Source organism: Betta splendens, chromosome 2 (assembly GCF_900634795.4).
Source record: "Betta splendens chromosome 2, fBetSpl5.4, whole genome shotgun sequence".
In the NCBI taxonomy this organism is placed as follows: Eukaryota; Metazoa; Chordata; class Actinopteri; order Anabantiformes; family Osphronemidae; genus Betta; species Betta splendens.
Window position 1 is genome coordinate 16,747,073 of NC_040882.2, and position 23,265 is coordinate 16,770,337.

Here is a 23,265-nt window from a genome sequence, read left to right on the forward strand (position 1 = left end):
TTTTCACCTGCATGGTTGACTCTAACGTAACAAAAACATATAGGAACAAACAAGAGCAGACGTTCAGTGGCTGGAAGACGCCCAACAGAGCCACACTGTTGTTTATAAAGGTTTTATTTTGAAGGGCGAGCCCGGAAGTCGTTCTCTTCCTCGCGTGTGGACGCCGCTTGACTGCGGCATGCCAAACTGAGCCAGTCGTCCAGGGGAGCGTCAGCCAGCGGCTTGTGGCGGTTGGTGTGGCTATGAGAGGAAGTCAGATGTTTTAATCTACTCGTCAGCCGGTGTAGAGGCCGCTGTACGGCAGTATCCACCCGAGCGGGACTGCTCGACCCGGCGCGGCGGCTGCTCCCACTATCCGCACCCAACTGGGCTAGCTAGCTAGCACGAAGTTAGCTCGGCGGCTTCACGCGCTTCGAGGGGCGGACAGCGCTGGGGAATCGGTTCCCCTCGGCTAGCACGACACGGTTCACGGCTGCTCCGGAGAGCTCAGCGCCGCGTTCGTTTCCCGGAGCAACATCCTGCCGAGATGGGTGAGTAACGTTAGGGGAGGTTAGCGAGCCGAGCTAGCGACACCGCTCCAGTTCCCCATTTAGTGACAACCGCGAGCACGGCAGCGGGCGGCCGCCCGTCGAGCGTCGATGCCGGGATTCAGTTTTATGCCACCGTTTGAAGAGCTGGTCGTGCGCGTGCGCGTGTGCGTGCGCGCGCGGCCGCCTCAGTCCTCGGGTGGGGTAGCCACCCTGACTCTGCATCCACCGCCGCTGGTCGTGAGCGTTGTCGTCCCTTTGCCGCTTCCAGCAGCAGCAGCAGCAGCAGCGCGGAGGACCTCGCGCACGGTCCTGGCTCTGGGCGGTTCACCTGCGACTTGAAGCGGGTTGAAGGTCCCCCCCCCCCACATCTCCATCCCGCGAAATGGCAGCGTGCTGCTGATGGTGGAGCTGGCACCCCTCCATCACTACAGCTGTTACGCAATAAGAGCCAGCAGCCCACTTACTGCACTGCTCTCAGGCCAACACACACTGGATGCTGAGCCTGAGCCCGAGCGCTGGCCTGCTGCTGCTGTGATGCTACAGCTGCATGTCAGGACATGGTTCTGCTCGCTAAGTTACTGCACTTCGCCTGGCAGGATGGCAGGATGGAATGGAGGATGGGTGTGTGGGTGGTCCAGGCCACTGACAACTGGCAATCAGGTCACTGCAACAGTGCGAGCAGCCCTTACGTAATGCGCGTCGCCTGGTGTGTAACACATCCCTCTATTCCTGGGATTCATCCTTTGCTGCTGGTTAATGAGCAGAGCGCGAGCGCTGGAGCAGGCCCAGCTGGTCAGCCCTAATCACGCTGAGACTCAACTGAAATCTGTAACATTAAAATGCAAACATGCAGCAAGAGCATCGCTCCGCTGACTGTGGATGCGCTGCATTATTTAGATCCAGCTCTTCTGTTATTCCACATGGCGATCAATGTAAATAAATACAGCTGCACTGTAAATCAGAGCGCGATCACTCTGGAGACGTGGAGCAGTCAGATGTTACTAAAAGCTGCTCATTTCTCAGAGGAGCCTGGGGACGCCGTTAGAAAACTGCCGCCCTGTAATTTGGCACGTTTGTTCGTTAATTGGAATTCTGAGCTAATACTTGTCATGCGCAGTAGGTGCTTCATTCGCCGACTGAAGCATGAAGATACAAAGTCATTTGTCTCTGTTGGTGATCAAGTCCTGTTGCGTTTTCGTTGCGTGTTTTAGTGGCCAACACTAGGACTTGTTGCGATCTTTCGCACTCGTGTGCACTGTGTCTATGACTGTGTCAGGGGTACCAGTTACCATGGAAACAGCATTGTTTGTAACCTGCAATAGTTTGTCGGCTACTAGCTGTTAGCTATCAGCCTCGCAAAACATGGGCCTGCTCCCAGGAGGGAGACCTGAATTCCCTGCAAAGCTGAGGTGGTGGAGGAGCTCTGGTAAAAAAAAAATAGCTTCAGCGTCGCCCAGTTATTATTGAAAAGCCATTGGGGTCAATCATGGAGCAGAACGGGATATTTAGTTTAATTTGTATATTCACACCATTATTTACAGGCACATGGTTTTCTTTAATCATTTCCTTTTACAGTATATGTTTGTGATGTGTGTGTGTTTCCAGACAACCTGAGTGAAGCCCTGGAAAAGTTGAAGCTAGCGTCCACCGACAGCGCCACGGACAGCGTGGAGAGCTGTTTGGACTGCCTGCTCAAAGCACTCGCCAACAACAGTGAGCGGAGCTTTGATTTTCCTTTTGACTCAAAAGAGGCCTACCCTGGACCCATCACCTGTCTTATATTTATTAAAGTGACTGTGATGTTATTACCATAACTAGTTTATCTATAGCCAGCTTGTATTTGTACCACTTGAGTAATATTAAATGTGCTCTTGTGTCCTCCTCCTCAGACACTGAGGCCAGTGTGAAGATCCAGGAGATGGGTGTTCTTCCCCTGCTTCCCACCCTGCTAAACCCTCAATCATCCTGCACCCCTAAAGTAGCCAACATTATAGCTGAGCTGGCCAAGAATGGTGAGGTTCTGTTTCCAAGCCCACTTACCCAGGAGCAACCTTACATCCTATTCCGTATTTACACATTCTCTTGATATCATCGTTTTTGTTTTTGTACATTTTATAAATCTGGATAGATGGACACATTTTTGTAATTGTGTGAAACAAATAGGAGTGCGTTTGACTGACAGGTCATTTTGGACCAGGGCTCAATGTAGCAGCCCTCATACAAATTTCCGAGGCGAGCTGTTGTCGACTGTCAGCTCATTGTGCGAGGTGTCAGACGGCCTTTATTTCCCATAAAACCTCTGTGTGAGCACAGGAGAGGGTTTTAAAGTAGAAAAGAGCAGACGTGAATAGAAATCGGGGCAGGCAACGGTTTGGATAATGAATGGGTTTCTAGCAGCTTCAAGACCGCAGCTAATGATCACTCCCCAGCAGTTTGCCAGGCTTGGCAACAACCCGCTGGCATTTATGTGTCACTGCTTCCGGAAACGTCTGCAAGCAGCCAAGTGGCTGCTGGGCCGAAGGCAGCTCCTTATTCCCTTTCAGTGTTGTCACCACACTTAAGACTTAGCATGCATGTAAGTCACCATCACAGAGAGAGGATCCTTTTAAAACTGGATTGCAACACTCTATTGTGTCTCTGAGCTCACTGGTATAAAAAATCTAATCCGTCTGTTTGACAGCGGTGAGTAATCACTGAAATCTGACCCGCTCTAAGTGAGATTTGATCTCTTATCTCAGATAAGTGCGTGTGCCATTATGAGGATGTTGTATGATACCAAGAGTCAGAGAATTTTGTTGGTTACTGTCACCTCATTAGCTGACGATAGCAACTGCATTATGGCATTATTATATTCTAATTTTAGAACTATATTCCTTATAACTGCATTATGTTTGTAGAATCAAGTCCAGACAATCTGTAATCAGTGTTGTTTCTCACATGCTGTACATTTAAGTCCTGCAGCATTTGGATAATGGATGTGCTTTGGGGGTTTTTTGGCCCATCACCATAGTGGACTTGCGATAAAGCTATGAACCTGTGATCTAATTTCAGACTTTTGATTTATTTGAATGGTCGTTGGAATAATCTAACTATTTAGGAGTTATTGCCATTTTAAGCAGTCTCCAAATGTAATCATCCTTTTAAATCCCAGAATGAAAATCCTTTGTGTTGAGCGACCGTCTGAAGTCTGGAGCTCATAAATGTCACCAAATTCAGTTTCCTCCCTGCAGATGCTTTGTGTGGCCTTCATGGCAGCTGCTCTCAGCTGCTGCTCCTTGTGGCTCTCTTTGCCTTCAGTCCTGTCTGCAGTGAAAAGCTGCTGTTGGGCTGAGATCCATTAGCTGATTAGGCCACTGAAGAATATTTGATTTGCTTGCTTTCATAAAGTCTTAAGCTGCCGTCATAATATGTGTAAGGTCCATCTGCGCTGTGAAGTGACGTCCTTTTGGTTTTGTGGCATTTGGCTGATTGCGAGCAGAGAATGTAGCTCTATACAGCTCACAATTCATCTTGCTATTTCATCATCCATGCACACCATACCTCCACCATGGCACGTGGCACATGACGCGCTAAGCTTCAGATCACAAGCTGTTCTTTCTCATCATACTCTTAGCTTTGCCGTCAGTCGGCTCTAGCGGCAAGGCTGCAACAACTCTCACCAGAAAACCAACTTGCAAACATCTCGTGTGATGAGCAGCTAGATTATTTCATTGTGTAATTTCATTTTTCAGGCCTGGCTAAATGCAGTGATGCAGTAGAAAAGCAGTTGTAGTGAAGCTGCATGAAAGAGCATTATGAGCCTGGTAATTGAATACACCCAATATTCCAATGCCAGGTACAAAATGACAGTTACAATCACACCCACAGTGTGTACCTAACTGCTGCACATAAAAAATGATAGATGTGTTTTAATACATGTGTGTGTTACCAGAGCAGGTTGATTCCCTTTACTTCCCTGAGGCAGTGATCGTTTTCCTCTGACCTGACATTCGGTATTTGTTCTTTCCTCTAGAGTTCATGCGGAGCCCCTGCGTTGAGGCTGGACTCATTCCTCCTCTAGTTCAGCTTTTAAACTCCGCCGACCAGGAGGTTTTACTGCAGACCGGCCGAGCCCTTGGCAACATCTGCTATGACAGCCGTAAGTAGGAGTTTTGCTTTACTCGCCGAACAACGAATCCCTTGTGAACCATGTCGTCACCATTGGAGCCTTAAAACATGGTCGATTATAAACATGAACGTATTTCTGGCCACAGTAGCCGATATACTGATGTTTTGTAAATGTCATATACAACGTTTAATAGATATACAGGATGTGTGCAGTCCTGTTTGCTATTCATTCTCAGTTATGTCTCATTGAAAAAGAATAATATATGCTAAATATGTAGGGTATATTATTAGTATATATGTGTTCTCCACAGCACTTTAAGACAGCTCGTTTCTTAAATGCACCCGTGGATTATTTAAGTATTGACCTCGGGGACGAGCAGCTGAGTTTAAGCCTGATTTCTGCAGCCAGGCTCGGATCACAGCTGTTCCGTCGGGTTTCTCATCTTGTTGAAAAGCTGAGAATCTGTGGAATCTGGTGGGATGTGACATTTGTTTTGAGGGGGGTGTATCTGAAAGCTGGCCTGGTTGGAGAGACACTGAGAAAGTGTGAAGACGCAGCTGCTCACCTCCGTGAAGAAACCTACTGGTGCCGTTGCTTCAGTCGCCTCCTCAAGTTACTCGCGGAATAGAAACAGAGTGAGCATTCATCAATTAGTGCCACATTTTCAAGCCGCTTAAAAGCATCACAGAGCACTACATGCATCAATATAAATCCATGTATTACTGCTCTCTTTAATTATTCATGGGTGTTTTGCATTGACTTACATTCATGTGTGAATCTATGTTGTATATTTAAACATCTTTATAGCAAGAGCAAAGGTAAGAGTAGGAACATTCTCAAGAGACTAATTGCATTTCACACCTGAGGAACTCTGAGCGGCCTCCACATATTCAGCCTCTACTACTCCACCTCTGCCTCTACCCAACTACTATACACAAGATGGATGCAGTTGTAGAGCAGCCAACATCTATGACATTTAGTTTCGGAGGAAACTATAAAGGTCTTTGCAGAGCTGAGCAGCTGCTTGACCTGATTCAAGAAAATGAACCTGCTTAAGCTTGCAAGGATGGGATTGTTTGTCAGGCAGAAGGCTCCGACCGGGGTGACGGAGGACTTGTGGTTGTCTTGCATGGAGCAAGGAGGTGATGCACTACCCCACAACTGGCAAGAACTGGCAAGAAGCGGTTTATTTCTCTTGAATGGCTGTAAAACGGCTCAAAATAATAATACTAGCTAGTTACAATTTAGGGGAGCAAATTTGTGCTCGCTTAAGGTTTTCGAAGGACAAGGCCTGTAAAATATTGGTCGGATCCTAGTGGAGGCTCAGTAGTTGATACCATGAACACATTGAGGTCATAGATATTGAGCACTTTCTAGTAAAAAGCTATTAGGATTTATATAGTTTAAACCCAACACAGCCCTACAGACCGCTTCTTGACAGGTTGTGGAGTAAAAGGACTAAGGTTTTTCTGTTCTTACATAAAACAGAACCCTAATAGAAAGACTATTACCGATCACGTTTCTGTACTGAAAAAGAATAGAGGGAAATCTATAGAACTTGTCCTGTGTCTTGGCCTTCATAGTCAGCAAGCAGCTCTCTTTCTCTTTTCTTTTAAAAGGCTGCATTTTTTTTATTGTGTTGATTCATTCTTGGAAGCGAAAAAATGTATTGAATCGTATATAGAGAACTTTTCTGTTGTCTCACACAGTGACATGGACATAAGGAAAGATTCATGGACAGTATTCAATGAAAACCAACCCCGGGTCCTTGTACAAATGAAAAGACTCAGGTGGACTGTCAATCCTCTTCACCAAACTCAAAGTAAAGTCTGCTTTATAATCAGCAGCGTTATGGTTGGCCCCCCATTGATTTGTAGTCCTTACTTGACCTTGCTTTCATGTATTTTTCAAGTTGTGGTTCTTTTCTTTTTTTTTTCTTTGTGGTTGATTTGTGTCCCGACCTCTTTGTTTTGCAGATGAGGGCAGGAGTGCAGTTGACCTGGCAGGAGGGGCTCAGTTAGTAGCTGAACACATTAAATCCCTCTTCCAAAATACCGAGCCGGAAAATGAGAAGCTCTTGACTGTCTTTTGTGGCATGCTGATGAACTATAGCAATAATAATGGTAATGACCATCTTCGCCCCAAGAACAACTCTTAACAAACCTCAACTAATCAGCGGATGTTCTCTTTCCTTTTACACAGATAGAAGGATTAAACTGAACCAGCCTCTATTGTTCTGGTTTGGATTTGACCTTTCTATCGCGCCACTGCGCTCTCTCTTGCTTCTTCACAGTCAGGCTAATATACAGTTTATAATTGCTAAGAGCCAGCGTTCATCTCTGCATTACCCAAACATGCAACAACCCGTGCAGGAACAAATGCAGTAGCTAAGGTCTCGCTACCCTTCAGACATTCAGGTGCAGTAATTATCCGCATGACGTTATGGATTCATGGACAGCTGCATTTTAAAAGTATGCTTTACAATTCGCCATTGCACAAGTTGCCGTGAAGATGGTTGCACATTTAACATTATGAACTCTTTTCATCTTGTACGTTGATCATCTTAAAGAAATATACTTTGTCCAGGTTTATCTTCAGCTGTTTGAGATCAGTAATTGTTACCATCTGGAATTTTTCGTTTCCGTTAGACAGAATCTGCTAAATGGGGATGTTTGTGTGTCCTGTCAATCAAGTCTTGCGCACAATGGTTTTGTGTCTGTGACAAAGCAAGGTGGTGCTGGTTAATTTGGCTAATGCTGAAGCGCTCTAGGGGCATTTCAAGGGTAAAGGACGTTGAACTGTGGAGTCAGTTTATTTGGGATTATGTTGCATTATGATTTCTGGTGTGTTGAGATCTGTAGTAGAGCTACAGTATTAGTCTTTAATAAAGTCTTCTTTCCAACAAGGCAGCATAAGCAGAAAGTATCCTGTGGAGCTTGAAACCTTTTTACCAACCAAGTTGTACCAACAACCACCCAAAGTCTATTTAGAAGGAAAAAGAAGCACAGACTGTGTGTTCTCATGCTCAAGAAGGTTACAGTTCATCTTGCACAGTTCAAACACAGCCATATATTCATGTATCCGAATTACCTTTGGTCATTACTTAACTGTGGTATTGCTTTTACACGGCCACTTGTTTTTGGCAGCTTATACACGGTGGGGAGTTTGGAGCTTAGCCACATTTTTTTGTGTGGGCTGTCCTGCAGTTTGTGTCTTTGTGGCGCAGAGGCCCGGTGAGCGTGGATCCGACAGACTCGCCTCCTGCCAATGCGTCTTCTGGCACTGGACAATGTTTGGATGGCTTGGACTGGGGGATGGGAGGTCTCGGGTTGCATTAGCAAAATGAATGTGCAGCGTTTAGCATCTCGCTGACTCTTTACATCAGGCTAATGTGGAGACGCTTACTAACGCTGACTCAGCTGCTTTAAATGGAGACAATGTGAAGGTTTTGCTCTGTTTTTATGCAGGGATCACGCAGTGAGAGAAGAGTGATCTACTACTGGAACCTCGTAGCTGGACTGTTTATGCACTGTAGACATTTTGAAAGATCAGTTGCTATGTTGTAGTGCAGATATTATAAACATGGTCATGTATGATACTAAGGCTTCTGTCTCTCATCAGTGCTTCTTGTTCTGTTGCTATTCCTCACAATGTCTGATTGTCTATGTATCTGAAGCAACAAGCATCTGAACAGTTTGATTTTTTTATATGTGGGGCTGAATTGAATAGGGATCTTTCTTGTATTCTGCTCTTTTGCTTATGTTTGTCTCCTTGAATTATTAATTCATGTGTTTTTTGTTGTTTTTGTCAGTTCTTTCTTCATGGTCTTTAGGCGCTTGTATAATTTCTATCCTGTGAAATAATTCCACACCTTCCTTAGACTGTTATTGTCCATCTCAAAATGTTGTGTTTCCTCAACTCGTACTTGTGCTCGATGTATCGAACAGCAGATGGATGCTCGTCTCTGTGTCTCTCTTTGTTGCAGATTCCTTACAGGCCCAGCTGATCAATATGGGTGTTATTCCCACTCTGGTGAAGCTGCTGGGCATCCACTCTCATAACACAGCGCTCACAGAAATGTGTCTAATCGCTTTTGGGAACTTGGCAGAGCTCGGTGAGTCCATGTGTCAGTTTAGCCAGGAAGGCTTGAGGGGGGTGTATGATGTCATGCTCTGGTGTGGTCCAGGGCCGATCATTGTTTCCTTTGAACTACACTTTTGCAAACGGGCTCTAATTAACCTCTTGTTCCTCAGAGTCCAGCAAAGAACAGTTTGCCTCCACCAACATAGCCGAGGAGCTGGTTCGCCTCTTCCAGAAGCAGACGGAGCACGAAAAGAAGGAAATGATTTTTGAGGTGCTGGCTCCACTTGCAGAAAACGGTAATGTGCCTGCCCCCCCCCCCTTTAAGCTTCACAGGCTGCTTGGGATGTCTGACGCAGAAAAGTGCGAGACTGCTCTGTTCTCACACGCCTTTCTTTCGCATGAGGTGGTGGTAAATTATCCCCTGGTGTGACTCACGCGTTCCCGGCTAACTGCTAAGTGCGCCGTCATGGCAGGCGGCTTCTGTGTTTGCTCAGCTGGTTTTATTCAAGCGCGTCTGTGCGAGCGAGCATCTCCCTGCCTGCTGTTATCGCCGTTCCAGGCACACTGGCTGCTCCCACGTTGTCAGTCGCCACGACAACGTCCTACTTAACTCCGCGCTCTCTACTTCTGCAGCTCTTTCATTCTGTCTCACTGCGTGGTGTTGATTAGATCGTTAGAGAGGCAACGAGGGGACACTTGTGCAGTCACAGCGTTGTGGTGGATAATTTGATTGATAATTTGATTTAATCATTGAGTCAGAATAGATTTAACAGTGGGGTGGTCAGGTAGCATTTTCTGCTCTAGGTAATCGATCTACTACACCAGATGCAAAGTATTTGTGGATGAGTAACAATGTTACACCTTTAACAAAGCATTGAACCTCCAAAGCTCCTATTTTATATTATGTATCATTTGACTCTTTTATGTGTGAGTTTGTTTCTGATTTAGTTCCTCCTTTTGAATTTTTGTTCTCATTCGCTTGCCAGATGCGATAAAGCTGCAGCTGGTTGAGGCCGGCCTGGTGGAGTGTCTACTGCAGGTGGTTGCTCAGACTGTCGACGGAGAGAGGGAGGAGGACATTGCTCAACTCAAGACCTCCTCTGACCTCATGGTTCTGCTGCTCCTGGGAGGTAAACACCAGGATTTAACGAACACTGGGCACGAATTCCAGGCCTACACGCACACGCACACACACACACACACACACGCACACACACACACACACACACAGACACACACACTGTTCAGAGGTGTGATTCAATTCAGTTTTCCAATTCAGTTTTATTTATATAGCAAAAGCCAACCCTTTACAGGCACTTTACTTATGTGACCTATTTCCTGGTGGTGATAGGTAGTTGCCACCTCATTGTATTCACACACAGCCTTACAGAGTCAGAAGTGACAAAACCCAGGTGTTACACCTATTGGTTCACCAACATAATTGGCCCTTAGGTAGGAGCTTCCTCACAGGCTGTAGCTGTATTGAAAAATATTTCAGAAAGCTGATGCAATGTCATTGCAGCTGATAAATGAGAGAGGATGTGATCCTTCCACTGCAACACAACACAGTTTTCAGTATGACACTGTGTATATCAAGCACATTTGTAGATGGTCTGCCTGCTCTTTAGGTCTTCAAGCAGAAACAGTCACTAATTCACCTCTTATCTTTATTGTTATCTGTCTTTCTGTGCTGTGCAGATGAGTCCATGCAGAAGCTGTTTGAGGGGGGCAAGGGCAGTGTCTTCCAGAGGGTCCTGTCCTGGATACCGTCTCACAACCATCAGCTGCAGCTCGCTGGGGCCTTGGCCATCGCCAATTTTGCCCGTAATGGTAAGATTTCTTTTGTGTTGTTTTAAAAGTGGGTTGCAGAGAAGCGAAAGAAAAAAGGCCTTAGAAATGAAATCTCCCCCTACTTTCGTTTTTACATAGATGGGAACTGTATCCACATGGTTGACACTGGAATCGTGCAGAAGCTTTTGGAGCTGCTCGATCGGCACGTTGAGGAAGGAAACGTGACCGTTCAGCATGCAGCACTCAGCGCCCTGCGGAACTTAGCCATACCTGGTAGGTTTCTACAAACACCTGAACAGCTCCTATAGTACATTTATGTCTCTTACTGTCAGTTTGCATCCAGAACCCTTGTGGGTTAAACCATGAGTGGTCATTTAGAGCTAAAGAGTCTAAAGAGCTAAAGATGGATGGATGGCGAGTCACTTATTCCGATACATACATCAACATATTGAGGTGTAAATGGACACAAATAAAGCTGAAATTCTAGTGAAATCTGTCATAAAATGCATCTGTTGTTTGAGAGTCAATGTGTATTTTGTGCTTTTTCCTCTTTTTAGTGGTAAACAAATCCAAGATGCTCTCAGCAGGAGTAGCAGATGTTGTCTTGAAGTTTTTGCAGTCTGAGATGCCTCCGGTGCAGTTTAAACTTCTGGGGACTTTACGGATGCTCATTGATACACAAGGTAGTGATTTTGTGATTTCTTTGTTGTTTAAAATTTCTACCACTAAGCAATAGGCACATGGATTTTATATACACCCTATTAATATTTATTAAAATAACTAGTTTAGACCTTGATGACCACAGACATGGACGCAAAAAATTTCTTTCTTGCGTTTTGTGTTGCTTTAGCTGAAGCTGCAGACCAGTTGGGGACCAACGGGAAACTGGTGGAGAGGCTAGTGGAGTGGTGTGAAGCCAAAGATCACGCAGGAGTGATGGGAGAGTCCAACAGGCTACTGTCAGCCCTCATTCGACACAGCAAGTCCAAGGTCAGACACCACAAGTGTCACAAGTAAAGTTAGAACGTTCTTCAGAAGGTCGGTTTGTCATTATATGAATCTACAGAGCTATAATGGCAAACAAATGGCAAAATAAAACCACCATTATGTTTTTTAAAATTATTAATTAATTAATAATCCGGAAATATTTCCATCCATTCATCTGGGACATGCCCGGAACACCTCCCCAGGAGGCATCCAAAACAGATGCCTGAGCCACCTCAACTGATTCTTTTTGTTGTGGAGGAGCAGCGACTGTATTCCAAACTCCTCTAACCTGTAGAGAGCAAACCACCTTTTTCTGGTTGAAAATTATGGACTCAGAGGAACTGATTCTCATCCCTGCCACTTTGCACTCAGCTGCAAAGCATCCCAGCGCACGCTGGAGGTCCTGGCCCTCTGAAGCCAACAAGACAACGTCATCCGCAAAGAGTAGACACACAATCCTGTGGTCAAAAACCTGTGGACCAACCCAGATCCCCTCCGGCCCCTGGCTGCGTGTAGGAATTCTGTTCATAAAAATAATGAACACAGCCTGTGATAGAGGGCAACCCTGCTGAAGTCCAACATGCACAGGAACAGGTCTGACTTACTGCCGCCAGTGCAAACCAAGCTCCTGCTCTGGTTGTACAGACACCGGCCTTGGACTCCATACCCCCGGAGCCCCCCTACAGAACACTACGGGGGACACGGTCGCATGCCTTCTCCAAGTTCACAAAGCACATGTGACAGAACCACAAAGTCTGTTATCACCCTTAGGGTGTCTTGGTGCCAAGTGCACTTATGGGACCCCATTGTACATGAACATGGTATTTGTGATGGTCATAGTCCAAGGACTTAAGACATTCGTGTGCAAACATTTCTAATTGGCTTATTAAAGTGATCTCTTTTGTCTATATTTCAGGAAGTAGTTAGGACTGTCATCCAGGGAGGAGGTGTCAAACATTTAGTTACCATGGCAACCAGTGAGCACATGATCATGCAGAATGAAGCGCTAGTGGCTCTGGGTCTCATAGCTGCACTGGATTTAGGTAAGAGCTCGAGGACGTATTTGTAATTTAATGATGATCTGATCCAGGATTTGTGGGTCTGTGTTCCTATTTTAATATGTAAAAGCAGACAATTAACAGACCCTGGTGTGTTAAACATTCATTGCAGTTGCGGCGGAGAAGGACTTTGTCGGAGCCAGTCTGGTGTCGGTGCTTCACAAGCTGCTGTCAGATGAGAGGAGTGCTCCAGAGATCAAGTACAACTCCATGATCCTCATCTGTTCAGTCATGGGCTCAGGTGAGACCTTCCTCACTAATTAATACATGAAGGTCTCTGGAGATGCAAGAATGGGAAACGTTTCTACCACATGTACACCTACTATTTAAACTTGTCCTCTTTCATCTTTGTCTCATTTAATTTGTTACTCAACACTTGGTTAAATATGATCTTCTTGTATTGGCAGTATACTAGTAGCGCGTGACCATGTCCATTCTTCCACTCTTAATCTTGTGTATCATAGAGCTGTTTGTGCTCTAGTTTTCTTTCTCTTTAAACAAAAGACTCACCAATAACAGCATCATGCAAAAGGAGTTGTTACTTTCAACGTTGTTGACCTATTTATGTTTATTTTGATCATTTTGGCTGTCTTCTTGTTTCAGAACCTCTTCACAAAGAAGTGCAGAGCCTGGAGTTCATCGATGTGGTGTCCAAGCTTCGGGCTCACGAAAACAAGACGGTTTCACACCAGGCGTCGCTCACAGAGCAGCGACTAACTGCCCAGAGCTAAATGACTGTGCCCAAGCCCAACCTCACTCAGCCACCCCCCCGAACGCCTGCCTGACCACCTAACCACTCAATCACACCTCTTGACTGCTCCCCCCTGTGCCCATCGTTATGTGCCAAGGTACCACGTCACATTACCTGCCAGTCAGACATCCAGTCACGCCTCCACCCTGACTCTCCTCCCACTCCACTGGGGTTAGACTGATACAGGTTATTATTCAAAGTCGTACATTGGAGAATTTTCCAACGGCATTTTCACATTAACCAGAATTTATCCCAAAGTGAACACTCCTCCTATGAAAGCCATATTAATGAGATTTATTTAGGTGGGTTAGCAGGTCTCTAAGGCGGGATGGGGCAGGCTTCATTTCAGGCTTAAAGACTGATGCCCCTTAATCTCAAAGAATATAATTTGTCTTGGACGCTGCAGACTTGACTGTGTGTTTCATTTCTATATTGTCCTAATCAAACGGCATCAGTCTAACCCTAGCTGCCACCTCCACTTGTGCATGCATCTCCTGCTACGAGCAGCTCCACGCGAGCTGACGCGCCATAGACCGCCAACGCAATAGATTAAGAGACGACTCTTTTACGACCATAGCTGTGAGACCATCCGCCGGTAACCCACCAGTGAAAACGTGCACAAAGTACAAAAAAGGAGCTTTCCGTCGTGATCTTTCTTTTCATTTCTAATAAAAAGCCGCCATCCATGACGTGCCCAGTTGTGTCCCATGTAGCTCAAGTATAAATTGACTAGAAGCTGTGCATGTTTTAGTCCCGTTGAAGGTGTACCAGTGTTCATTTCCCTCTCTGTACAGCCTCTTCTCTACTTACTTACACCTCCAGTCTGGTTTTGCACACGTTCTTTTACGACTTTGATCGAGAGGTTTTATTCAGATTTTTAATACCGTTATCCCAACGCACGTCCTCTGGCGCAGTACAGTGAAGTTAGAGGCTCCACACGTTCCCGTCGCTGAGAGGCTGGATAGTGTGATCATCTTTGATAGGAGAGTCTAGTTCAGCTGAATCGCAGCTCTTCAGTCGCTGAGTGGCTCCTAAAATCGACCACAATAATTGCTTCTTCAGCGTTTGGGCGCTTTGCAGAGCCAAATGTTTTACGGGTAAAATCTTTTTTGGCATTTGTGATATTTTTGATGATGGACAGTCAAGAACAAGGGAAATAAAAACACAAGTTACTAAAGGACTACAACATTAGACAAGCGACCTACCGCTTCATGGGAAGCAAGGAAAGCAGCGAGCGCGAGAGCCGCTGTTACAGTTAGCGTGTTGACACTCGGTGCGTTTGTACTGTGTAGACCAGGGGCGGCCAACCCTTAGCATTGAGAGCCACGCTCCTGCTCGTCTCCCTCCGCACCTGCAGCTACACCTGAACCCTGTAATCATCAGTGTGGAGTTCTCGGATGGTCGGAAACGGAGCCGGACTGCGGCCCTCGAGGAGCACACGAAGGGTTAACGCTAACGCGCGTCTCTGAGCATGTGCTACACTGCGTGTTCTGGTCTGGGCCCTCACGTTTTTGTTTTTGTTAAGGTATGAAAGGTTATTTATCAGATCTGTGCTCTTCTACAGACACATGCCAGTGGAGATGTAACCATAGTAACTGCGTAAAATACTATAAACGTAAATGTTTGTTGTAAATGTCATGAAATGTACATTTGGACGATTGTATCGCAGCAGATAATTAAAAGATAATAGCTGGTGATGGCTGCGCTTGTCATTTCTGCAGTGTCTCATTCACCAACTTTACTATTGGACCCATGGGCTGATGCTCTGAGCTTCTAAAGGCGAGCTGCCTCTACACTGGATGCCGATGGCGTCGTCATCCCACTGTTTGTGTGTGGGCAAACATTTCCTCGCATTCCTGACCATGACTTCCCCTTTGGGTGCAAAATGAGGCGGTACCGTTTTCAAGACATGCATCCAGTCAAGTAAACAGCGCTGTTTAGTGTCTGTTTTAAAAAATCGCCGTCGTCGTCGTCTGCAGCGAGAAGCATTTGGACTGTTTGGTGGCGACAGACACACGAACACGCCAGGAACGGAGACAGATGACGTGTGGGAGGTGCCAAGTATAAACACATTCACCAGCTTTGGTGCCAACAATACACAGAAAATAACACTTTAAAAGACAACAATGCAGCAAAGCTCTAGCATTTTTATCAACTTTATTAATTAATTGTACTGTTATTAAAACCAGTCAAATTTCAGTGAGACATGAAACAAGAAAAGGGGAGGAGGTAGTTACATACAACGTTTAGGAAATACTGTGGACATTAATCTATAAATCTCAGTAACAACTTTCTTCATCCCTCAGGGAAATCATTGTTGGACATGTATCATGGTTCTACCTCAGGTTCAGTGTCTGCTTAATGCTCCACGCGAGTCACAGCCTCCAAACCAGCCAGACTCTGGAGATGTCGACAAATCATGATCAGTAGTGCAGAAATCACGTCAATAAATATCACACGTCAGAAAGACATCGTTTATCCCTTTGAACCAGCTCAGCTCGTCTGAACGGCGTGAGGCGACAGACGTTACAGTGGATGCTCGACCAAGCGACAACAACAGGACCAGTGACGCACGCCTTGGACAAAAGGAATCACTTGAAACCACCAAAATAAAAACAGACTGAAAAAAAGACACCAACACTTCATTAAATGTGAGATTTCATCTCTGGACTAAATTCAAAACCTAAGATATATTTAAATTCCATGTGTTCTGATGAGATCACACAGTGAAAGACACATGTGCTTTATCTGAAGTGCAACAATGAGGGAACTTGTGAAGAGGACGAGGCCTCCGAGTCTGTGAAAGAAATGATTCACCTACAAAATCAAGGTCATTTTCCAAACCTTTGACCCTATAAAAATAAAAACCTCTTTAAAAGTACAGTAACGTACAAAAGAGGATGAGGGCCAGCGTTAAAAAACTAATCACTTCTGACCCTAATCTCAGAATTCAGAGCTCAAAGAAGTCTGAATTAGTGTTTTGAAAATGATCTATTACCGTATATTATAAAACTGCTGTTAAAGAAATTAACTAATATCTGTACAACTTTTTTAATGAAATGACTCGTTTTTTTCTAGGACAGTGTGTTGTCTACTCTTTACGCTACACTGCAGGATTAGCAATGTGATCGCAGCCAAGTCAGTCCTGCTTCACGTGGACTTGGACGAGCTGTGGCACAGACATGGTTCCTTGGAGTTCCTTAAGGTTCGAGCCGTCGTTTCGCAGCCGGGACGGACGTTCTTTTACTGTGTTAAACGTGCGAGTCCGTAAACATCTTCAGCGCCGCGTCACGAAAAGCGCGGGGATTAGTTCCAACTCGGTTCAGACGTGTGCGACCATAAGTGCGACGTGACAGCAGCGAGCAGTTTCCCTCAGTGTGATGTTTGAGTAAACGTCGCTTCACAGCTGGATGAGTTAGTTTTAGTGACGGCTCAAATCCCCCCTCCTACTCCGTGTTTCAGCTTCTAACGCATCAGCTGTGTCTCATGAGTCCCAGCCACTAACAGGTGCCACGATGGGGCATTGAGTGTCACTCACTTCACCTGTGAGTGGTCAGGACGTTGGGTCTGAGTGCTTCTTTAATTCTAACTCATCCAGCTTTGGACTAAAACCAGCGACTGTGTCTTGGGACCTGCTCGTTTCCGTGACGCTTGCGACTCTAAAAGCTTCTTCTGTGCTGAGCTTTGGAAGGAGTTCCTTGGTTTGTGGCGTAGGATAGTTCTCAGTCCTGTGTGACGGGTTGAGCAACGGATCGGATCGTTTCCACAGTGAAAAATACAGATCTAATATTAAAAAGCAGTATCAAAACCTCTAATTTCTACATGTCGCTATTAAAACCGGTGCGCTGTGATGATCTGCATGTAGCACGTGTCTAATCGTCCTCCCCGACGCCTGGCCTTTGACAGCAGTGTTATATACAGAGCTTCCACTCGTTAGTGCTAGAGAAGGTGCTGGTTCGGTGAACTTGACGTGCAGGTGATCAGTGTTGTCCTCCGCCGGCTGACGTGTTCAAGGAGGCGCGATCCGAGTCTGAGAATCAGAGGAGACGGCATCTCGTAAACGTGACTTTGCAGCCGGATGTGATGATGATGATGATGATGATGATGACGACAACAATCAGCGTTACCTGTTAAGAGTTGAACTGCTGCTTCAGGATTAGGTGAAGAAACTGGAAAAGAAGACAGAGGCAAAATTAAAACATCCATGAGTCAAAAGCACGAGTCAGCAAAGCTGCGTTCATTGGTTAAGTGCGTCACACATCAGCGGGTAGCGTGAAGGGTTACAGGTGGTGGGACTCGCTGCTCTACAGCTACAAGCTGGACAGAGAAGGGACAGAAAGGAGTCGTCAGTGGAAGAAAGGAAGCGCTGTCGTCACCACCCAACTCTACAGCGGAGCAGGATCAAAGCATGCAGAGGTTCACGCAACACCTTCTATTTGATGTCTGAAGTCCATCAGTGCAGTTCAGGAGCAAACCAATATTAACAAATAAAAGACTGTGTTGCTCTGCAACAGCAAAGAGGCAAATTGAGGTGGAGCGTGATAGAGCTGACGTGGATGAGCTGACTGATGAACTGAAACATGGACAGATGACTCTTCTCCCACACACCTCTAGAGGACAGAATGAACACACAGCTCCCAGTCCGCAGCCCAGAACCAAACACAGCACCGCACAAAGGTCGTCCACCCAGTCACACCACAGAACAAGCAAATGGATCCATCACACCCACCGGCCACAAGCACACAGACAGCGCGCGTGTGTGTGTGAGCTTCTCATGAGCGGTAAGCCGACGCTTTCTTGCTGTAGTGTGGTGGGAGTCGACGCACGGAGAGAGGGGGGGGCACCCTGCCGGAGCATGGAGGAGGGAGAATGAGGTGAGACGCGCGGCTCACGCCGACTTCACGTGAAAGTCTGCGCTCGTAGCATCCGACTGTGACACACGCTGCATGTGATCATACGACTTACTCGAAGGGGTGATCATTATATGACACAATACACGGGTCCCAGTGAGGAGCTGGAGTGATGTGTCATTATTATACTGTCAGGGTTGTCTCAGCTTTCTCTCAGGGCCCCTGGCCCTAGCATTGACCTGCCTAGAGTGAATTTCTGCTGTGTCAGCATAGGGCTGACCTGTTATTTCTTCAGGCTCTTTGTGCTGATCATGGAAGACCTGATGTTACAAATACTTCACATTATCAGCAACTACATTTCTTTACCTTTATTCAATCTTTGCTATTGTTGATACAACTGATATATTGTATATAATATAAATTTTTCTGCTTTTATTTAATAAAATAGCTGACATGTATAAAACCAGATGAAAATATGTGTGAAGCTGCAAAGACACAGAGAAGACGGTTTCCTCACCAGCTCGCCCGCACGGCCTCGATGTCGCTCACTAAGTTTTGGGCCAAGCAAATTCCAAAGATCTGTGGAGGAATCAGACAAAAGGTTCAAACGCGTGAACTGCAGCGGGCGAGCGTTTCCCCCCCGAAGCGAGCGCGAGGACCGGACCTGCAGCAGCGCCACGCCGATGAAGATGCCGGCCACCAGCGTCAGGTTGTCCTGGAGCCACTTCTCAAACTGGGGCACGCAGCCTTTGACGTTGATGTAGTCCTTCTGCTCCGAGTCCTGGGAACAAGAGCAGCTGTCAGACCCTCGTCTTTGGTTTCACCCCCGCGTTCCGGCGAGGACGCAGACATTTGATGAGGCATCATCCACAGAAGTGCCGTGAAACGAGTCACTTACTGGTTTAGCGCGGACGTCGTATCCGCACTGAGTGTTTATCACGTCCTCCTGAAGAGACAAAGCAACAGGCCTTAAACCATCAGACCGACTGTAGGTACTGGACGAGCTAACGTGCTGATGTTCACCAGTCGCTGCATCCGACTGTGTGTTTGGAGCAGAGCTGCTTCCAGCTGCTGGAGCACTCACCGCCGGGTCCTTGGTGCAGCAGGAGAAGGGGACCCCGCACTTCTCCCGACTGGGATTCCCGTCGGTGCAGTTGAAGTAGATGTTGAGATTCCAGTCGTCGGCCCCAAACGCCCCACAGCACTCCCACTAGAGGACAGGACAGGACAGGACAGGACTGTGACACGCTCCCAGGGGTGGAACTCAACTCATTTGGCATTTTTAGACGTGACTGCGTGGACCAGTGACCTGTTTGGCCAGGTTCATTCAGGAATTAGACAAGTCCAATTAGCACAGCTTGTAGCGTTTAGGGAGTAAAGCCTCCACACAACAGGTTTACTGATCTAAAGCAGAGATCGTTTGCCAACACAGCTGATGCCTGATCCCCGGATCTGTCTGTGACAGCAGACAGAGGTCATGTTTCCTTGATTTCTATTCAATTAGCGCTGATAATGAACTGGTGTATAGTATGTGGACATTCACTGATGTGCACGCTAGATTCTAAGTGAAGACCGAGCTTCAACGTACGTATTCCTGAGTGAAATCGATGAGGTTCTGAAGATCAATGTCGTCCCTGTACGCTCTGATGTTGTTGTTAATGAACAGGTTGAGCTGGTCTTTAATCCAGTCCTTGAAGACAAACGCCAGGATTCCTGTCGTCAGCTCCAGGAAGAAGATGATGCCCAGGAACACGGAGAACTGCAGCACACGAGACAACGAGCGGGTCACGCGCTGACGTGGTTCCAGGAGCGGAATGTTTGAGTCCTCCTCGTTTTGTTTACTCACAAACTTGAGGAGGAAGGTGTTTTCCCGCAGGGCGCCGATGCATCCGGCGAAGCCCAGAATGAACATGACCCCCCCGACCACCATGAAGAGCCAGACCGGGTCCAGACCCCCCAGGTCCGTGATGGACGAGAGGTTGGACAAGACCCCCTGCAGGTGAGAGATGGAGAACAGCAACAGGCTCAGTCTAAAGCAGGCAGCGGCGCCTCCTTCACACGCAGCACGATTGCCAGAAAAATAATACAGAACGTGAGTCAACTCAGAGGGGAAATAAAGCAGCTGCACGAAAAACACTGCGGCCACAGAGCTGTTTGTTTCTGTTTGTACCAGCTTCAAGGTGAAAATCATAAAGCTGGAGGCCACGTATCCGAACCAAACCTGAACACAACTCCTGGGGTTCATCAAACTCTGGACTAATGAGCAAAAATTCAATAAAAATGAAAACATTTGTAGATATTTCAAAGAGAACTGAGCGCAGGAATCTATGCTTTTTCTTTAATCTGCTTAAAGAAGAATGTGTTATATAACTACAATAATGAGACACAAGTGTAGCTGCATTAGGTTCCACTACACTCACACATGGGTCAGGTCTGGACAGAAATATAGGAAGCTTTTATATATAGCTTTTATTTTATTAGGAGTCTGGTCTACTTCCAAACATTGTACTGTCCCTGAAAGCCTCAGAACATAGCTGTCCTACGGTGTGCCAGGTCCCTGAATGCAGCGCACCAGCTGCCAGCCCCGCATCACAATGCGTCTTTCTCGGTACAAAGCCCACACACAGATGCAAGTCAAAGATCATCTTACAGCAGAAAAGGCCAGCTACTGTATGGAATGATCCCAAGATGAGAACTACAAAGAATTAAACAAGAATATGAAAATATACAAACAAAACTTACTCTTTTTTTAAATCTTTTTTGCACTATAATAAAACTGGGAGTGGAAAACAACCCAAGTTTAATAGTTAAAAACTATAAAATAACTTTAAACGTTGGCATCCAAACATAGATTTAACACACATTGAACAGCCAGTTAAAGCTGCACAATAGCTGTAAACTTTCTAAGCTTGTCTGTCTGCAGTGGCTTTATCACAGCGTGTTGACTGAAAACAGCTGCTGCTGTTACTAAAAGACAACAAGCTACTACAGACACGACGCAATGATTCCTCCTGCGCTGATCCCTACAAGAAAAGCCTTTAAAGGTTGTGTCATTATTTGAACCGCTGCTGAAAAACCATCAGCTCTTACAGATTTTCTTGGCTGTACTGATAAAGCAGCAAATCTGAGGTTTTATATAATCTTTAGACATGAACTCATTCTAATTGTGTATGTTGACTTTCACAATACAGCTGTTTTCCAATAATAACTCACCTTCTCACTCCATGCCCACAGTCCTATTCCAACCAAGGCCATGCCCAGAAGCTGCAAAAACACCACAGTCGCATCATGTTACTGTGAAGATGTGTTAATGCACGATGACATGATGTCAGTCTGTCATATCGTTGTTAAATGAAAAGACAGAAACATTTCCTCGAAGGCCGGTGTGACTCCGTAATGTGGGATCAGGATGCGCCCTTCATTAGGCCTCAGTATTGTGCATGAGTTAAGATACGGAAACATGGTGAAATGTGCAGAAGGTTCTAATCAATAATGTTAAAACAGGAACCCCCCAGGGAGCTGTTCTCGGTCCCTTCTCTTTTCTATACTTTAATGATCTTCCAGAGAATTCCCATTCTATAAAACATGATTGCTTAAATCAAAAAACAGAGGCACTTTTTACTTAAACCCGACTTTCTGAAAGTTAAAATCAATTGTCTATTCAACAGGTATCAGAAAAAATGCCTTTTAACTGTTTTCTAGTTTAAAGTTTGAGTTAAAAAGTCAGAATTAATTGTCATCTTATTATATTTAATACCATATTTAATAAGCCTCACTCAACAATGAATTTGAAGCACATACTGTAGCTGTGCACTGCCAACAGTGCTAAAAGAGTTTATGTACAATTTTGGAGCATATATGTAGTAAATATACAATAATACCTGCAAACACATAGGTTCTGATTGAATTAATAATTTGTAACTTTACATAACAAGTTGCTACTGACTTACTGGTTGTTACTATGAGCATTTTCATTTATTGCTACTTTTTTCCATTACAATTTATTGGAAATTATTTAATTTTTAATTTAAAAACTACAAATATTTGCAGGTGACAATTGTCAAAACGAATGAATTATTTATTAACATAGTTGACCACCCGTAGTAAAGACTTTCTTCATCGTAAGGTCACGGATTACTTTAGTTTCCATTATTTACTAGAGATGGTTTGCCGTATTTGTAGACATTTGTGTATAAAATAGTTGTACTGTGTAGATTTTGGAGTCCACTTTTAATACACGGGCCTGGTTTTTAAATTCGGCGCACAGTATTTTCCAGGTTCTGCACTCTCACCGCCTCTGCCGCTCTCTGACCACACCGGCCCGTCAGTGTGACGGTGGGACCTGAGTGACTCCGGCAGCTGAGCGTAAGCTGCGGCTCGCGCTCGCGCTCGCGCTCGGGCGTCCGTGTCCGCGCGCCGCAGAAAGCCGATTAGCCGCGCGCCGCGAGCCGAGCGCCAGCTGCTCTCATGCAGACATTACAATGACAGAAGCAGCTGAAGGCTCGAAGCCCGGGACGCAGGTGATGGTGGTGGCGGTGATGATGATGATGATGCCCGGGCCTTCCTCTGCGCTGGCCTCTGGACACGCGCATAACGGGACGGTCACCGGAGCGCGGAGAGGCGCAGCCGCCGCGTAAAACCCCCGAAAAACGCCAAGCTCTTACCCAGAACAGGATGTTGAATCCGAAAATGAAGTATTTGATGCAGCAGCTGACTTCGTGGCCCTTGTAGTGGTTCCCCGACATGTTTGAGCATCATCGGCGCGCAGTCCGCTAGAGGAGAAAAACACGGCCTGCTACCACAGGCTTTGTGTGCGGGATGGAACAGGTTCAGCGTCCCGGTGATGCATTTCACTTTGTCCGCCTCGCACGTCCGCAGAGCCGCGTCCAGGTCACGGCGGGAGCATGGTGGAGGAGCCGAAGGCGCGCTCGGACGCGCCGCGTTCAGTTTAAGGACGGGCGATAGCGCGATAAAGCGTAATAAAGACACTGTCCTCCGTTTTTCTGGGGGAAATTGCGCCGGTGGGAGGCGGTTTCTGCTGCGGGCGGTCGAATCTGATTGGCCGGAACACAACTTGAAAGACTGACGCTGTGACCAATCCCAGAAA

General features: G+C 46.1%; 2 protein-coding genes across 6 annotated transcripts; one reads left to right on the forward strand and one right to left on the reverse strand.

Annotated features, from left to right (window-relative positions):
• The first annotated feature begins 140 nt into the window (after positions 1–140).
• Positions 141–15,005, forward strand: rap1gds1 (RAP1, GTP-GDP dissociation stimulator 1). Of its 4 annotated transcripts, none has more exons than XM_029135962.3 (15): positions 141–530; positions 2,136–2,243; positions 2,420–2,542; positions 4,543–4,668; positions 6,615–6,761; positions 8,624–8,752; positions 8,892–9,017; positions 9,708–9,851; positions 10,420–10,551; positions 10,651–10,785; positions 11,070–11,195; positions 11,363–11,502; positions 12,416–12,542; positions 12,670–12,798; positions 13,161–15,005. In XM_029135962.3, the coding sequence occupies exons 1-15, from the start codon at positions 527–529 to the stop codon at positions 13,286–13,288; spliced, it is 1,824 nt and encodes a 607-aa protein (XP_028991795.1). In that variant the 5' UTR covers positions 141–526; the 3' UTR covers positions 13,289–15,005. The 4 variants fall into 4 exon arrangements, with proteins under 4 accessions (XP_028991795.1, XP_028991786.1, XP_028991803.1 ...); XM_029135953.3 differs by lacking the exon at positions 141–530 and adding an exon at positions 1,809–1,956; XM_029135970.3 differs by lacking the exons at positions 141–530; positions 6,615–6,761 and adding an exon at positions 1,811–1,956.
• A 443-nt stretch (positions 15,006–15,448) lies between these two features.
• On the reverse strand, positions 15,449–23,209 carry tspan5a (tetraspanin 5a). 2 transcript variants are annotated; one of them, XR_003787571.3, is made up of 11 exons: positions 22,823–23,209; positions 21,372–21,422; positions 20,005–20,151; positions 19,747–19,917; positions 19,243–19,368; positions 19,057–19,104; positions 18,823–18,939; positions 18,676–18,737; positions 18,038–18,153; positions 17,436–17,477; positions 15,449–17,338 (listed from the first exon to the last, which is right to left on the reverse strand). XR_003787571.3 is itself a non-coding variant. In XM_029167307.3 (10 exons), exons 1-9 carry the CDS (start codon positions 22,901–22,903, stop codon positions 17,465–17,467), a joined length of 816 nt encoding a protein of 271 aa, XP_029023140.1. In that variant the 5' UTR covers positions 22,904–23,209; the 3' UTR covers positions 15,449–17,338; positions 17,436–17,464. The 2 variants fall into 2 exon arrangements, 1 of the variants encoding a protein (XP_029023140.1); XM_029167307.3 differs by lacking the exon at positions 18,038–18,153.
• Between the last annotated feature and the right edge of the window lie 56 nt (positions 23,210–23,265).

Excerpts from the sequence above, each read along its gene's own strand:
- rap1gds1 (XM_029135953.3), top strand. The coding sequence starts at position 1,893 with ATGGGCCTGCTCCCAGGAGGGAGACCTGAATTCCCTGCAAAGCTGAGG. Across the intron at positions 4,669-6,614 it reads CAACATCTGCTATGACAGCC|ATGAGGGCAGGAGTGCAGTT; the intron begins GTAAGTAGGAGT and ends TTTGTTTTGCAG. Across the intron at positions 6,762-8,623 it reads GAACTATAGCAATAATAATG|ATTCCTTACAGGCCCAGCTG; the intron begins GTAATGACCATC and ends TCTTTGTTGCAG.
- tspan5a (XM_029167307.3), bottom strand. The coding sequence starts at position 22,903 with ATGTCGGGGAACCACTACAAGGGCCACGAAGTCAGCTGCTGCATCAAA. Across the intron at positions 21,423-22,822 it reads GATTCAACATCCTGTTCTGG|CTTCTGGGCATGGCCTTGGT; the intron begins GTAAGAGCTTGG and ends GTGTTTTTGCAG. Across the intron at positions 19,369-19,746 it reads TCGATTTCACTCAGGAATAC|TGGGAGTGCTGTGGGGCGTT; the intron begins GTACGTTGAAGC and ends CCTGTCCTCTAG.